At 41.1% G+C, this 18,006-nt stretch overlaps 1 protein-coding gene and 1 long non-coding RNA gene across 6 annotated transcripts in view; both read left to right on the forward strand.

Annotated features, from left to right (window-relative positions):
• Positions 1–331: 331 nt before the first annotated feature.
• On the forward strand, positions 332–4,890 carry LOC122139920 (transcription factor SOX-4-like). The gene is given in 2 exon segments (XM_042740259.1): positions 332–1,214; positions 1,217–4,890. Coding segments are annotated over 2 exon segments (1,122 nt in total). The 5' UTR covers positions 332–1,081; the 3' UTR covers positions 2,206–4,890.
• A 2,937-nt stretch (positions 4,891–7,827) lies between these two features.
• Positions 7,828–18,006, forward strand: part of LOC109104625 — a 94,617-nt gene continuing 84,438 nt past the window's right edge. For 4 of the 5 annotated variants that reach the window (XR_006156655.1, XR_006156652.1, XR_006156654.1 and 1 more), the window contains exons 1-2: positions 7,828–8,096; positions 9,569–9,738. This is a non-coding gene — a long non-coding RNA (uncharacterized LOC109104625). Of the gene's footprint in view, positions 8,970–9,568; positions 9,739–18,006 lie in introns of all 5 variants that reach the window. The other variant, XR_006156653.1, reaches the window with a different exon arrangement.

The raw sequence follows: 18,006 nt of genomic DNA on the forward strand, positions 1-18,006 counted from the left end.
AGAGAGCGTTTCTTAGCCTTGGCTTTGATGCACGCTGCTGCGGCTGCCTCTGGTGTTTAGGGTTTGGGGCGTGCGTTCTGTGACAAAGGACCGCCCTCTCCAGATTCCGCCACAACATTAATGCGCACAGACTGAACTCTCACACAGCCCTGAGCTGAGAAACCAGAGGCAGATACTGCTCAGTACACAGAAAGTCATTTTAGGCTATCGATTATTCATAGACTGGATACTTTAATTTCTATCGACATATTGCCTATTTAATATTGTTCTGTTTCTATATACGTGAGTGTGAATGCAGTCTGATATAGACATCTCCAGATTTGTTTTCTTACTCTACGCAGAATATGTTTAAAAGATCACGCCTCCCTTGTCGACATGCAGAAATGAAAAATACACATCAGCGTGTAGGCTACCTTTAAAACTAAGTTTGTCGCGTACACTGGAATGAGGTCAGACCCAAAGCTCCTCATTGCACGCGCTGATTATTATTAGATTCCTTTTTGCGCCAATGAAAATAGAGTGGGCGTGTCTTTGGCTCGGGGAAGGGTAGAGACAGCAGCTGATTGGCCGGCCGCCGTCGCTATTATACCATTGGAAACGGATAAAGCCGCATGAGGCAGAGAATAGAAGTCTGTTGAAACTTACAGACTGCTTTTAAGAGACGAACACTTGTGCTAGCATCACATCCTGGTTTTCCCGCATGGTTTGAAGGGGAAGGATATGCAGAAGGAGTCATATACCCTCCGAAACTCGAACAGAGCTTTGCTGTGTCGCAGCGCACACACTAACACTGAGCCCTCGCATAGCTGCGCTCATAATCAAACTTTCAACTGCTCCTCGACTGTTACAACATTATTACTGGATGCAAGGACACTGTGGAAATCGGACACGGTTTCAGCTCCGTGAACTGTTTGATAAAACCCCGAAACAGAACTTTAGACACGCCAAGCCACCGCACTGAGCACGACTGAAAGCGCGTGTGTGGCGCACCAGCTCTCCTCAGGACTATTAGACTGAGTTTTCTTTGGCGACACGTTGGACTTGAGAGTGCACGCTCTCTTGCTCTCAGACCGCTGCAGCGATGGTCCAGAAAACAAGCAGCACGGAGAATCCCGATGCGCTGTTTGCTGGGGACTCGTCCGACTCCGGCGCGCTGGATCTGGACATGGCTTCTTCCCCCACCTCCGGCTCCACGGAGTCCGGCGCGGACAAGCTTACCCCGGCTGGTGCAAAACCCCCAGCGGTCACATCAAGAGACCAATGAACGCGTTCATGGTGTGGTCGCAAATCGAGAGGCGCAAGATCATGGAGCAGTCGCCGGATATGCACAACGCGGAAATCTCCAAGAGACTCGGCAAGCGCTGGAAGCTCCTAAAAGACAGCGACAAGATTCCCTTCATCCGAGAGGCGGAGCGGCTGCGGCTCAAGCACATGGCAGACTACCCCGACTACAAGTACCGGCCGAGAAAAAAGGTGAAGTCGAGCGGCCCCAAACCGAGCGAGAAGGGAGAGAAGATCAGCGGGAGCAGCTGCGCCACTGCCGGCTCCAAACCGGCCAAGAAGAGCGGCAGCTCCAGATCCACCAGCAAGCCGCACAAAATAGTCCTGGCTGGCGCCAAGGCAGCGTTCCCCGCGGATCACCACTCTCTCTACAAATCCAAGTCAGCGTCAGCTTCCAAGCAGATTCCTGACAAGAAGGCGAAGCGGGTATACATCTTTGGGGGCGGCAGCGGCATAAGCGCTTCCTCGGCAGCCGTGCCCGGCAGCCCGACCCTGAGCAGCTCCGCCGAGTTCAGCGAGCTGCAGAGTCTGTACGAGGACGGCGCGAGCAGCGGCAAGGAGGGCGCCGATTCCCCCAGCAGCGCGTCCTCGGACCGCCACCGGTACACCACCATGCGGGCGTCCTCGCCCGCTCCGTCCGCGTCGCACTCCTCCTCCTCTTCGTCGCAGTTCTCCTCTTCCTCCGACGAGGAGCTCGACGACGACATGCCGGACATTAACCAGAGCCCAGGCTTTGACAGCATGTCCATGGGCAGCATCGGCTCGTCGGTGCTGGACAGAGACTTCGACATGCACTTCGAGTCCGGGGCTTCTCATTTCGAGTTCCCCGACTACTGCACGCCCGAGGTGAGCGAGATGATTTCAGGGGACTGGCTGGAGTCCACCATCTCTAACTTGGTGTTCACGGCTCACGTGCTGAACTAGAGGAAATGCGTCTGAGGAAGAACACTGAACACAAGGGATAACAGACAAGTGTGTTTGTTTGTAAAATAAGCCACAGTGTGAAGGCTCCAGAAGCTACAACAGAAGCTGCGGTGCTTTGATGAAACGCGGACAGGATGGAAAAGCGAAGCCGCGCATCAGACGCTTTGTTGCGGCAGGGCCGAAGTCATTTCCCCGCGCTCGGAGCGAGACTAGAGGAAGAAACTCACGAGGAGTGCTTGAGAAAACACGTTCTGAACTGGAAAACTGTGATTGATTTGCACGTACACGAGGGCGGGCTTTGGTCGTCTGTTTAATCATTTTTACTTCAAAAGAGACGTTTATGAACTGTAACCATTCGCCTTGTGGAGCTTGATTGTTTAAAGAGGTACTGAAATGTAGGCTGATTTTCAGCGCGGCGGATTTATTAACAAGGTGGGTTGACAAAAGGCAGGCCGTTTTTTACATAAAGAAAAAGGGGAAAAAGAACGCATGTTATGTGTCCTCTCTTGTGTTGAGATTTCTGTAAGACTGTCGAACAGTTCAACTAGCGTTAGGATCATTTAAATGGATAGATGGCGCTATGTTTGATTTCCTACTTGCAGATGAAAAAAAAAAAAAAAATCACCAGCTGTTTTCATTCTTACCTTCAGGATTCAAACACAAACTCAGATCTGTGCTGAACTTTATATACTACTCTCTACAATCCAGGACCAAAACGCTCAAGTTCCCGAAGCTGTTGAAAAATACTGTTAATTTCGTCATGGCTCTTTATTATTCTGTGTTCTTCAGATGCCATTTTTATATGGATGTATTTATATACTGGCCAAACAGTTCGTCTTATTTTTATGTTCCTGTAAGGACCCCCGCATCTGTCTGTCTGTCTCCTTCTCCGAAGAAGGGCTAGAGTTTTAACCTTTGTTTTTATATTTAAATGTAGACTTTTGACACTTAAAGAGAGGAAACGTTTGATTATTTTCTCAGTGTATTTTTGTACAAATATATATATGAAGAGCCAGGTGGGTCGGTGTCTCTGAATCGACCTCTTGTCTCATGTTTACAGTCTCAATCTGCAGGCGTCTTAAAGACACACACACACACACACACACACACACACACACACACACACACACACACACACACACACACACACACACACACACACACACACACACACACACACACACACACACACACACACTCACTCTCACCCACTTTCCAAAACACAGTTCAAGCCAACATGTGCTTCGTTTTTACATTTTCTCTGAGCGTGCCGAATTAAACCGATTGTAGCTTTAAAACGAGCGATTTTCTTGGCGTTTTATATCTTATATCTAAATCGTTACACATTCAAATGGTTCATTTGAGTTTCGCGACGATTATGTACTGCGTTCCTCAATGTATTTGAATATTTAATCTTTTCTACTTGTCGGATAAGTATAGATAATTGTTTTAGTATCTTAAGGCATGGTGAATAGATTTGTATTTCCGATTCAGGTTTATAGCTGTTGTATTAAAAAAAAAAAAGAAAATTAAAAAAAGCATCTTTGTACAGCTGTATCATAGGCAAAAAAGATTGTGTGTTTTTGTACGTTGTTGCGCTTTATCTGGACAGGCACTATCTTTATACATCCTTGCTTAGCCTTTTCTTAATTTGAAGATGCTTGTTGTTTTCATCCATTCTGTGCAATATGTTGTGTAGAAATCATGTTTTGTCTAATCATGCCATAACACATGCCAGCTTATCGTGTCAAGTCACTGCCTGTCAGATTGTTCATATGCTCCTGTACAGAACTTTTTCATAAAGGAAATAAACTCAGCTGGAACTGAACTCTAAACACTGCGCCGTTGACTCACTTTTTTACTATTTGCATAAGTGGGCGTGTCCCCTGTGCTCCAGTTGAACCGTCTGCCTTGTCTGTTTGGACTTGCAAAGCACATATTACTTGCCTCAACGATTTTTTAACGCTCACATAACAGCAGCTGCGTGTTGCTTACTGTAAATGGTCTTTATATCTGACCACGTTTATAAGTGTCTGCGGGTCAACATACAATACGCCTCATGCTGACAGTAATTTATTGTGCGTGTGCCAGGTCACTCTTTGATTATGAATGCACACAGGCGCATCTCTCCAGAGCGTGCTGAAAGGTGATCCATGTGGCCTGATGCACTCAGTGACTGGCTGTCTGGCAGACTCTCCTCCCCTTCCCCAGACAGTCTGGGCTCTCAGAGAGGGGGATGGGCTGCTAACGACTGCATTCATGCTAGTTCTCCTGAACTGCCATAAAACTGCACCCACACGCAAAGTGCAATATGTGACTACATTTAAGAATGCATATAAACAAACCTAGTGGCACTGGAAGTGCATGCATTCAAACGAAGCTTTGCTGTTGTTGGACACCCAATATATATTCTGTATTGTACAGTCTGTGCACATTGCTCTCGCCGTGGTGTGGGAGTTTCCAGGGCGGCCGATGAACAGCTCAGCAGGGCTCTTTGGCCAGATCTGTTCTCCAGAGGGAGGGGTGTCAGGCAAGAAGTGGAGAGAAACCTGTCTGTGTCTGAGGACTGTAGTGAAAGAAAGCTCAGATATTACATTGTAAGTACCCTCACTGCAGTTTCGCGTGGGTGCAGTCATTGTCTTGTAGGCAGCACATTATATTACTGTTTCCTCCATAAAAAGAAAAAGGTTTATCTTTCATAAGACACTTCTGGCAGCCGCTTGAGTGTAAAAGAAGACAGGCACCGGTTTCTCCATTTTCATTGCCTTACAAAATCACAGCAGAGCCGGTCTCATAGTATTTTTCATGAAGTGTAGCCAAATATAGTGCTAAAATATAATTGTAAGCAGTGCTGCACAAAGTGAGAAAACATCTGCTTCCTTTTACTGATCTGTTGTTGTTGCTTCTGCAAACAGAATACGGTTATTAAAGCAGAAAAAAGTTACACTATACTGGCTATCTTGATTTTTGTGTTTCAGTCAATAACGTGGGATCAGACAAGTGATCATTAAATATAAATTTTATATTTTTGTCAACAACTGGCCTATGAAATAAGTGACTATTACTAATACTATTATATTGAACTATTGAATTTAAGTGAATTTATATTTAATTTTTATGCTCTATTTTTCAGGATGAACAAGATCGATTTCGTATGTCCATTTTTTTAATATACAGTTTGCCTTTTTGTATACAGTTTGGTATTGAATGTGTTTATTGTAATATTTCAAATGGCCTTCATGCAATAATAATAATAATAATATTAATGATAATAATCCAAAAGGTCCAAATACAGCGGCATCCTAATCTAAAACTGCACTCAGTAAAACACAGGACTCTGTGACACAAATGTGTTTAAATGTAGAAGATCCTCTCTACTAATCCCATCCTTTTGAAATATGGTCCATATCTGCATATTAAATGAAGGCTGAGGAAGTTCATTTGAACATAAACAGTTTGTTCCTGAGGTATAGTGTGATGATGCTGGCTCTGTGCTGATCCCACACTAACTAGAACACTTGAGGTGTAAATACAACCTACTGTCCTACAGCCATGAAGAGCTGGTGAACTGGACTGAAGACGGGAGCACAGGTTTGAACAGGTGTTCAGCGGTGTTTCTTGCACAGTGTGTGCCCTACATATACACTGTGAACTGTAAATGTGAAATGAATGTGTGTAACACTATGCTTTTGTAAACAACATACAACATCCCTTTAAAAATGCAAAAACATACGTGTCAAACATGTTTTTTACCTGTGATCAGTCACAAAATATCATTATTATAACTGATAACATTTTTAAACAATAATGATAATAAACATTTGTATTGCTATTTTATGCTATTGGTGGAATAAAACATAAAGATGCGTGGATTAGTGATTCATGTTTCATTGTTCAAAAGGTGTAATCCATTACATTTTCTCATTTGTTATAAACATGCCTTAGTCACAATTATCTTTGAGTTCCAAATATTGTAGTTATCACTCGGTAACTAAGAATGATGTATTATCAATGGTCAGTTTGCCAGCATTGTAAGCATGAAACTGAATTATCAGTGTTTCCTAGAAATGCTTTTTTCTTTCACTGTACTAACTATTAGTTAAGCTCTGTTGTCATTGCAAGAGATAATGTGTCCAATATTTACTGTAGACGTATGGTGTGTAATGAAAATGCTCATTTGAGACTCTCAGAATTGATCTTTTTTATGTTTACTGCAATATTAAATAACAAAATCGTTAACAGTTCTTTAACTGCATAAATCTGTTACAGTTTCATTGTATTGCATTTAATGTTATAATAAAAAAAATGAGTGCATTTGCAACTAAACGATGGTAGATATTTTTTTCAGAATGACATTTTATAATAAAATAGTACTCATTCCTGAAAATGCTTGAGGAAATGTAAAAAATAAAACACTTACTAAAAAAGATAAAATATTTGATGTTTACCTACATGTCATGCCACCATTAACCAATGTCAGAAGAACCGTTAACATGCAAATATGATGCATAATTATAAAAATATTTATTTTAAAATCTCAGGGGTCAAATGCTGTCACCACCTGACTTATGGCTGGTCTCTGTGTGAATGTCCACAGAACTGGATCTTCTGAGCGTATATATGTGGTAGGCTATGTTAGAAAGGGAAATTTAAAAGATTAAAAAAGAGGAATTATGAATAATTTATTGCTCTTGTGTGAATAATATGCAACCGTGTAATCAATAAAAGAAAGTAAATCTAGTCTGATTATGAGTATTTGAAAATGTAATTTACTCTAATTACAAGTACTTTTTTTTTTGGAATCTGATTATGTAATCCAGATTACATGTAACAGTTACTACCCAGCTCTGATTATCACACGCTCAACTAACTATATTTGGGGGGGTTCTTTGCATTAATGATTTGAGAATGACATTAAACCAAAGGTCTGTCTGTTGACTTCAGTACACTATTTGTGATCTTATCACTGCAGTTTATTTTTTTATTTATTTGATAATATATTAGATTACATTTGAATGCACTGTATTTAAAATTACTGTATTTTCCTAAAATATATCAGGACACTCAAACAGTGCAGCAAAACGTGTTGGTGGACATTACACATTAAACATATAATTAGTTAATTATTAGTTAATTACACTTTTGCCATTGGGATGACTGGGAATCAGGCTGAGGCCCATGCAGTGAACACTAGAATGACATTCGGGGGTCGGATTTGAATATAATATCACGGAAAACAAACAAACAAACAAACAAATAAATGTTTGTCGATGACCCTAGCATAAGCGTTTAAACTAAACAGCTTCTTTAGGCTACTTGTACCAACTAACTTATCCGATACAGGTAGCCTATAGATTTAGTAAAAGAACCCCTAACCTTTTGTTTTGATCTGGAAATTATCACAGCTAAGAAATATTATTTATCCTAAAGTTTAAGTGCGTTCTCATGGGCGTCTCAAGTTATTACAGCTCCATGAAATGCACATCGATTTAAGTCACAATCCATTGTTTAATTTTTGGGTAAAATATCAGAAAAAGTAGACACATCCTTGTTCCCAGAGAATCCTTCAATGGCACAAACCCTTGAAAACACGACTGACATGTAAAAGAATGGCGGAGTTTCCCGAAGGACCGTGTTTGTACCGTGGAGAGCCAAACGATACCCGGTTTACCGATTTCTCGGGCACGCGCGAGTACTCCAGTAAGTTGCTCTCTTTGTTGTTATTTAGTTGTATGTAGAGGGCGGGACTCGAACTGAAATGAACAAGGCGCGGCCAAGAACCCCCTTCCTTCACACGTGTAGACAAAGGGACCCATCAACACAACCCAAACATGCAGGGAAAAGTTTTCCCGTGCGCGCGACTTCACGCCAGGACCTCGCGAAGCGCCCAGGTGAGATATCGGCACGCGCTCAGGTTAAGCTTGTTTCGCGCTCAAATCTGTTTGGTCTGTGAATTCTGTCTTAAAAAGTTCTCCAAGAGTTGGTGCGTCAGCTCGCAAAGTTGAACACAAAGCCGGAGGAGCGTTCCTTTGTTCAGCGGGGCGCTTTGAAGGGCGACTCCAGATGCTCAAACTATAGATGAAGATGAAATATGAAAAAAGTGGATGGCAAAAACGAGAGGAAGTATTTTTTCGAGAAACAAAAAAGCTGGAGGCTTATTTTCCAGTTTTGGCTCATGTGGGACTGAGGATGACGCAGGAAGACAAAGCTGTCAAAAGTTGATTGGCGAAGGAAGTTGACCGAAAATCACGCACGGAAAGTATTTCACAATTAATATGAAACGAAAGACGAGTTTGTTTCAGGAGAAGCTCCAGGCATTGATCTCTTTAATCTTCCGGATGATGTAGTAGTTAATCGCGAGGCTGATATCTCCAATTATCTGAGCATGAATAGGCTACATACTGATTGATTTAGCATACTTGTGCTTTTAATGTCCTAATTAAATCGTTCACTGTTAAATGCAATGCTTTTGGATGATTTGTGAGCGCGAGGTGGATGCATAATGTTCAGATTGTGTGAAAGAGCAACAGGTTCAATGAGCAGTCGCTCTCGGTCCTTTGTTACAGAACTTAGAAAGACACGATGGAGTTTCTTTGTTCTGCAGCTTCCAAACACAGAATACGAGGAAACACAGCACAAATGACCTCCTTAACTTTGATTTCTCAAATACCTGATATTGCAGAGAATGGCGTTGAGTTTTTAAAAAGTTTGCTAAAGAGAAAAAAGAAAAGTAAAACGAAGAATTCAGTAATTCCCCACATGAGGTAAGAGGTTCATCACTCCTACTGAAATACATATTTTTAACATTACTTTTACGCCAGAATATGCTTAAGTAAATTAGACATTTAAAGACAACTGTCCAGACAGAACAGCTCATGTTAGTATTTCTGAAGTGATCGTTTGAGTTTTTATTTATTTATTTTGATGTCCTTGTTCTCCTAAATCAAGCGCTAATTCCTGATACGAACATTTGCCCAGTTCCTCTGAAGACCCGAAGCTAGTTCAGTTTTTTAACAAGCTGTCACATCTTTCATAGAATTTTTTTTCTCTCCATCTTTCGCTTCTACAACCCAATGCAGTCGATAGATGTGCACAGGTGAATAATTTAAAATGTACAACAAATACAAAAATGCATTTTATTTAAATTTTGATTAAATTGTTCGATCCCAAAGTAATTTTCAGCTCGAATTATTGCGTCTCAAATGGCAAGTGGGCCTGCCCTGCCTGCCAAGATTGGGAGACTGTGAGTGACACATATGTTTATTAAACGCTTTTTAATAGTTAGCATTTTCACAGTGCACGAAGCCAAAAAATAATTCAATAATTTCTTTGTTGAACTGAAATGGCATGTTTTGTGTTACAGGCCAGCGCGGGACTGCGAGTACTGGATAACTTCTGTTTCAACGCACGCCCTTTGAAGGATTTATTTAATCATTATTTTTCGCTGTGGAATATTATTACTTTTCTTCGGGATTATTGGACTATTCATAATGAGAATGATTACTTTCAACGTACAACATGGACAAACAAAAGGTAAGAGCCCTACATTTAAAACGCATTTGGTAAGCCATCGCAATTTAAAAATATGTATATTCATAACGTCTCCAAAGGTTAATATAGAGAGCTACATATTTTAAAATGTGCATTCGAATGAGCACTGCATAATGTACTAATGTCTGTTAGTATCATTAATTAAAGTTACTCTAATGGCCGGATCAATGCAACTCTTCCTCGACATAATTGCGCAAGGGTCCGCGATGACGTCATTCAAGTGCTGCACCTGTCACTCAGGCTTGATTGAAAGCCTCAGACTCTCTCTCTCTCTGAGAGCTGTGTGTGTGTGTGTGTGTGTGTGCGTGCGTGTGTGTGTTTCTTCAGCAAGTGTGGAGCTGGACAGCGCACTGCTTCCGCGGGAAACACGCAGAGCCGCACTGCAGCCCTCTTCTTTATCAAATGAAAGTGTGGGATGAGTCATCCCATCATCTTCCTCTAACTCTTCACCAGAGTCGAGGATCGAGTGAGCTCAGACTGCGTCGGAAGCAGCCAAGCATCCCGCCTCACGGCGTCTCTCCGCGATGATGTCATTAGCAGCCAATCAAACGCAAGCGGGAATCGTACGAGCCAATGGCACGCCGGGTGGCCCCGCCCACCGCACGTTCTGTCCATGTTGGAAATGAAGTAATGCAGAGAAAAGCAGACACAAGTACACAGCGCGTCTGATGTGTGCTGCAGCCTCAGAGGAGAGAGCTCACAGATGCTCAGAGGATGGGAAGAGATTGAAAGGACAAGGTCTACAGATAAAAGACTGCATCACTGTTTCAATGCATTGAAATCAAGTGCTCGGAGTTTCATTCACACTTCACATGTACATAAGGGTTTAGAGGAAACCTTGCATTGTAGAGACAATTTCACTCTTTTCTTCTGTTCTCTAACCTGTTCCTTTCATCCTCTCTATTCAGTAAGCAGATGGAGTCTGGAGTCAGTCCTGTGGCTCGTTCAGGCAGGCTTAGAACGCTCACTCTTCTTCTTCTCTCGTTCTCAGTTCACTTTGTTGTCTTCTGCATATGAATGTGCTTTGGGAAAGCTCCAGATTCAGACCAGTTGAGCTGACAGTGTTCTCACAGCTCTCAGTGGATCTGTCTGAACACTACTCTTTGTGCTCACAATGGTCAAATGCTCATATTTGATTGTGGGCTTGTTTTTCGTCGGTCTTACAGCGATTCATCCGAAGCTGCAGTCTGGTGTCAAACGCTATCATTTGCTGGATCTTTATTAAAAACCACAGAAATGTTAAATGTTCTTCTATGACTGTTGGAGGTATATGTGAAACAATTGATTTTCATGAAATTAAAAAAAAAAAAAAAAATTGTACAATTAGAAGTTCAACATCTTGTCAACAGCTTGTACCAAAATGATATCTTTGTACCTGTAAAGGTGCATGATAGTAACTTAAGGGTAGGCTACAGATGACCACTCTTTTGCATGTTTTTTTTATTTTTTATCTGACAGTGCATCTGTAGATGGCAGGTCAGACGTGTGCTATATATCTAGGCCCATATTCACAAAACATTTTATTCTACCACTTAGAGGTCACCTAAATATCAATAAAAGTATTTAGTAAAAGTTTGTGTCACCAGCTTTGTGAATAGGTTTTAAGGGAAAACTCTTAGCTAAGGAATAGAGAGAAGTCTTACGCTCAGAGTAACGGGCGGGGCTGATCTCGTAGCTATGGATGATGTCAGCGTGCTTATTAACTACACACAGTGATTGGTATCTGTCAGAGATTTATTCATGGACATATTGTAGAGTGCAAAATTATGTTGCCGCATTCAAATAAAGGTTTAAAAGTAAAAATGTTGCCACATTCAAATAAATATTTTAAAGTGCAGGCTAAGTGTCACTAATTAAATAAGTATAAGTTCAGCTAAATGTCAGTCTCTTACATGTGTGCTTCTGGTAAACAATTAGCAGATATATCTTTTAATTAACAGAGTAGAATAATCGTGGCTAATATACAGTACATACAAACGTAAAAGAAAACCAAACTGGACTCAAGAACAGCTGTTACTTTTTCGCCGACTGGTTAATGAAAACAAGGACCTAATCAAAGAAAAGTCTGGAGTTGGCATAACCTCCAAAACCAAAGGTGATACCTTTTTAAAAACTCACTATCATCAAATGTTTGTAAAATGTTTGTTCTAAAGCAGATTGCCGGCAGTTATTTTGGAGAGTTTGTGGTTTAGTCTTAGTGACCGAGGAGTCCTCTTCACTGCTCCTAACCTTTCACAGATTTAGGAGCTAGTCTTAGCGCTAAAACGCTTTGTGAAATACTCTTAGAGCAAAAATTTAGGAATCCTAAATTTGGGATTGGCATGACCATTATTTTTAAGATTTTCTCCTAAATCGGCGAGTTATAAGCTACTTTCAGCCTGAAGATGTTTTGTGAATACGGGCCCTGGACACTTTAGCTGTGCTGAAATATGTATGAAGACAGTGAGTGCTGAGTGTGTTTGTGGTCAGTGGTTCTCGTGATGAACTGCACCTCCGCTGGAACACATGGAGCTTCAGTAGGCCAGGGTTTCTCAAGCCTGCTCCTGTTTCTCCTTCATCTCACACACACATTTCTACTCATGCCCTGCGTCAGGTGTGTTTGGATCAGGCTTGAGAATCACTCGTCTGACTCTTGCTGTTTCAGTTCAAAGTGTTGTAAAACTGCATTGCTTCTATTTCCAGTGCTGTAATGCAAATGAGCACAAATGCTTAAACCGCACCGCTGTCGTGATGAAAGCACAGATGGTGTTACACTGCTCACTGTTTGCATGTGTAATGCATTGGGAAACAGCAGTCTATAGTCTGACACACCTCAGATTAGTCACCTTTCATCAGAATAAAACACTGAGCAGTGTCAGACTCCTCCTGACCTTAAAGTGACCAGCCTGAGTGAAAGAGAGGCCAGTAAATGACATCATGCATGAGAATAAAGCAGACCATCTTAAAGGGACAGTACACCCAAACATGATCAATCTGTCATCATTTACTCCCCCAAACCGTTCGAGTTTTTTCTCTTCTGTTTTATTGTCTATACAGTGAAAGTCAATGGTGCCCAAATGGTGACCAAAACTGTTTACCATCATTCTGCAAAATATCATCTTTTTTATTCTGCAGAAAAATATACAGTTTGGAACATTTTCATCTTTGGGTGACCTGTCCCTTTAAGAGACCTTTCACTAAGCCCTGCCCTTCTTCAGACTATGCACAGAAGTGTATTGCTCAGTAAAATGTGCTGATAAAGTGATAAAAATGGATTAGATGTTATTGCTGGACTGAAGTGAACTGTGACATTGTGAAGCATTTATATCTGCTGTTTTCTTTAAAGAAGCTACACAGTAACTTAATTAGTTTTTTTTCAGCTGCTTACACACAAAATCTTTACTTGTCACACAGTTTCTGAAGCTGTCACTCAAACAGCAGAAGCTCACACCAAATCTGAAAAACCATACACTAATTCCCTGCCTTTGACTCAGTTTTCAGTTTCATAAAACACTTTTTGCAAAACACAACACACAGTTGTCTATGTGACACACAAATCTAACAGGGATTAATATTATGGCAAAGGTGTTTGCAAATGTTTACTTTTGAGATGTGTTTGTGATATTTTGAATGCAGTGCTTTATTTTGTTGAGATGTGAGGCATTTTGCATTTTGTGTGTGCAGTTCTTGGATTAAGCAGTTTAAAACAACTGTAAAAACTGCAGAGACTGAGAATCAGAAAGGAGAATCGCTCACAGTCACTGAAAAGAGAAAAGCCTCATTTGACAGCAGTGTCAAGAGACCAAACACACGGACTTGCATCAGAAAAGAGTAAAAACTTCTCTCAGAAAGTGATGAATTTGCTAAGCGAGTACTGGCTTGTAATGAGTTAGCGAAGGGTCAAAATCACAAATCTGTGCTATTATTCTCTCTTCACAAAGTTAACCCCGTCCCTCCGTGTTCTTGTACGGTTGCTGTGGCTCCTCAGGAGTAACGTGTGAACAACAAACACTCACGAACATGTGGGAATGTAAAACCACTCATCCCTATAGCATCAAAACTGCCTTAGTGATAGTTATACAGCCAGGAAATAAGACTTCAGTCAATCAGCAAAAAATCATAATCAGCCAATCAAACAAAAAACTAATTCTGTGGAATTTACGGTAAAAACCAGCAGCTGCTGCCAGAACTTTACTGGGAAAAAAATATATTTGCAACATTTTAGGTTTTACAGATTTACAGTAAAAACCCATATTTTATGAACTGATACAATGCTAATATACCAACATACTGAAGTACTAATATCTGTTTTGTAGCTTAATAATACACTGAAAAGCACCAAAAAAAAATTTCACTGTAAATTAAAAGGTGACTTTTTCTTTTTGATTCTCACTAGCTGTAAATATAACAGTAATCTACTGTATAATTACATTAAATGTAAGGTTAGATGTATTACAGATTTTCACCATACATAGTGAAATACATAGTACCCTACTGTTAACCAACTAACAGGTTTTTCCTGTAGCATTCTTTTACCATTAAAATCATTATCTTTTTTGTTACACTAGACACTTGGACACATCTACTGCTGACTGTTTTAGATTAACAGTAAAGTGAGAACTCTAAAATACATACATACATACATAGTTTCATTCTTTTATATTTGAGATTCTTCTTAGTGTAGATTCACTTTGGACATTCATTAACCGGTTTTCACGAGGTGAATCCTGGGATGCTTTGTGAGAAGCATTTTCAGTACTTTGTAGACATATGCCTATATATGTAGACTTAACTCATAACTGTCTACAAACCTAATGTTCAAGCATTTAAGCAGAAGGCTTTAGATGAAATCTTGTGAGTGTGTGTACTGTGTGCCGTGTGTGTTTGAGCTCAGTGCAGTAAAACTCAATTCCTCACGCATGGGTCTTTTGAAGTCCAAATGCTCTCATCACATGCACAATTAAGTTGAGCTCTGGACGGCCGTCATCATGATCTGCTCGTCAGCCTGAGGCTATCGCAGGGTCAGAGGTCACCGGGAAAGTCTATCCCGCCAGAGCTTTATACACGTGTTGCTCTTTTCCAGTCGGTCTATCCGTTCTTATGACAAATGAAGGTAATTTCTGTCGCGCTCGCCTTCGAACAGCGTGATAGTAAGGATGTTAGATAGTGCGGTCACGCTGCTTCAGTTAGTCCACTCAGGTGTGTCCAGAACGCAAGACTGCCAATTGTAAGGCTTATTTCAGCTTTTGACCTTTTGTTATTTGAGGGTTGAACCTGAAGTAGATTTCATTTTGGTTTTGCAGGTCACTTTTAGCCAGCACATCATCACATTTAGCCCAGATTTGGTTCACCTCGAAGGAACCTCATCTGGTCTTGAAAGCTTTGGCTGAAAACAGAGACATGCTATAAAAACATTCCTCGATCTGCTTATATTATGTACCCTAATCCCGTATGTAATTTAAATTAGGAACGCTTAGCGATTCAAGAGCTCAGCTATATAAGTTAGCAAGTGTTTATTGTAAAAGCGAAAGCTGCCAGTGGAATCGGGTATTTGGAAGCATTTCAGCCGAGCTTGACACATTAAATCTAGATCTCCTGCTGGGGCTTGAGCTGCACAAAGACTGCAGGTTTGTCATCAGGCCAAATGAGCCATGGACTTCACAGCCCAAACCACGCCAAAACAGTGTGTTAACACACTCGATGCAGCGCCACAGACGGTCTGCCGAGTGCCGACTGAATGAGGTGCTTTTAAAACAAAGCATCAAATCTTGGAATTCTTGCTAGATGCAATTTTTTTTTTTTTTTTTTGTGAAATTGAAAACAGCTTGCAGCTTTTGGAGAAAGAATGAATGCCCTGCTTTGAGGATCATCCCATGATTGCAAAGAGGATGCAGATGTTGGTAGACTGTGTTCAGGACGTCTGCAGCCTCTGAAGGCTTGAACACCTCCTGCTGCTTACCGTGCGACATACACTGCTGATAGTGTGTCTGCTGATAGTGACGATTGCTTGGTTACCCAGCTGTTCCTGCAAAATGTTGCTCCAAGCATGTATGTTCATATTAATATTGTTGTAGACCAGAGATGTCACTATTACAGACATGGGTAGTTGGAGACCAGCAATATTAACTTCTTCTCCATTGTTGTTCAGTCATTGTTCAATTAGACTGCTAGCGATGTTTGTCCCGCCCCTCCTCCACTGTGATTGGATGGCTGGGTAAATAGTGGCAGAGAGGTGCACTGCATTTTACCCAAAGTTGAACATTTTAAAATTCTCAAATGACTATTAATTAGACACTTATCACGCTGCTGCCATTTTTTAATATGTGGCACTCCCATTGAATGCAAGTGAAGAACACTGCCAGCCTCAAGAAAAAAATGCTTTGGTGGACACACGGCCTTAAGGCTGGTTGGATAAATGTGGCATTGTATATTACGAATATTGTTGGCTTTTTAACAAATTACTTTTGTAAGTCACTCAAAGTTTAAGTTTTATGCATGAATGTAAATGTAAACTGATGATCAGATGTACTCTGATAAATGAACAGAAGCAGAATGTTGTGATGGATATTTCTTTACATGAGGTATTTCTCAGAAAATCCCAGACTGGATGATGTGAGAGGTTTGGGATTAATTTATTTTCTGTCATCATTAAAAGGTTTTTACAACATGTCTGGAAATCAGTTAGGATTTCTTCAGTACAATAAATACAATACAATAAATGTTTTCCTATTACTGCTTGGCCTATTATGTTATCACTTTAAAAATGACATTTTTTAATGACATGTCTTGATAACTGGGTAAAGCTTTAAACAGTAATGATTTATTCACATGCAGCTCCTGTGAGTGTTGAACAGAATCTCAGTCTCAGACTCTCCATCGGGTGAAGCTCAGGTTAAAAGGATACCGTGGGTGTGTGTTTTAATCTACTACAGTACTATCAGTTAAAACATTCTTTTGAAATCATTTGAGAGATTCAAATTTAAGTGTTAAAAATAAACCAAAGCAAAAGCATCAGAATTTGAATCTCAGTCTCATATGTCCCTCCAAAAGCTGTAAAGTGTTATAGATCTGAGCCTGTAAGACAAGATCCCATTACTTTCTAGAATAATCTGTTTCCCCCGGCGTGGGGAGAGGCTAATGTGTGTGCACCACGCCCCGAGGGCTTATCCGTCGCCTTGTCTGTCTCTCTGTAAAAACAGTCAGTGATGCAACAGACAACAAAACCAATGAGCTGCTCTCCAGCACTGGAAGGAGCGCAGCCGCTGTCAGCAGTGGAGCAATAATTAAAGGCGATAAATTATATATGGAAAAGGAGTGGCACTGAGTGACAGGAGCAAGAGAGCCATTGTGTGGAGACCCGAGAAGCGCCATGAGCTCACGCCATTTTCAGGTGAGCCTGCGGACGAGGGAGGCTGGATGCTGCGCATTAGGTTAAAGAAGGGGCCTCGAAGCACTTTGGGAGGGCAGCGATTGCCTCCTAATGTTTTTACAGGCGGCTCGTTACGCTCCGCTCCACATGGGAGAAGATGGCACCCACTGGCCCTCCACGGGGTTTCATGGTACTGACCCGGCCGAGTGGACGAAAGAAGCGGTTGACTCTGCCCCCGGTGGCCAGCGGCGGTCATGCACAAGCAGTGTTGCACGAATCCCTGCACAGTTACCTCATTCACAGAAAGGTCACTGAAGTACAGCAGGAGAGCGGCGTGCTTCTCCTCCAATAGACATATGAATCATCTGCCTCTGTGAAAGAAAAGAGACATTCACTGTGAGAGCTGCAATCCAATTTACAGACAAGATGGGCTATTTATATAGCACACAATCCAGAGAGCCAAGATAAGGAAAAAGAAAAGCAAGAGATGCACAAGGAATAAAGATGGTGAGATTTATATTAGTGATTTTAAGCAGGCTAAAACTATTTGACATGCTCAGACGTTTTATAATGGTTCTGCCTTTTCTTTGAAAGCACACAAAGAAAATCTATTGATCGTTAATAGTGGATAAACTGATGGTTTTTAGATGAATGAAGGCAGAAGCAGAATATTGTGAGGGATATGTCTTTACATAACACGCTATTTCTGGACCAAAAAATCTCAGACTGGTTGATGTAAGAGGATGGAGATTATTTATTTACTGTCATCATGAAAAGGCTTTTACAACATTTCAGCAAATTCCGTACAGTACAATACAATACAGCAGATTAAATGGTAACAACTTATTGTGGCTTGTTAAATATTAATAATGTTACATTTAATTTTTTCTGTTACATTTGAC

Source organism: Cyprinus carpio, chromosome B16 (assembly GCF_018340385.1).
Source record: "Cyprinus carpio isolate SPL01 chromosome B16, ASM1834038v1, whole genome shotgun sequence".
Classification (NCBI taxonomy): domain Eukaryota; kingdom Metazoa; phylum Chordata; class Actinopteri; order Cypriniformes; family Cyprinidae; genus Cyprinus; species Cyprinus carpio.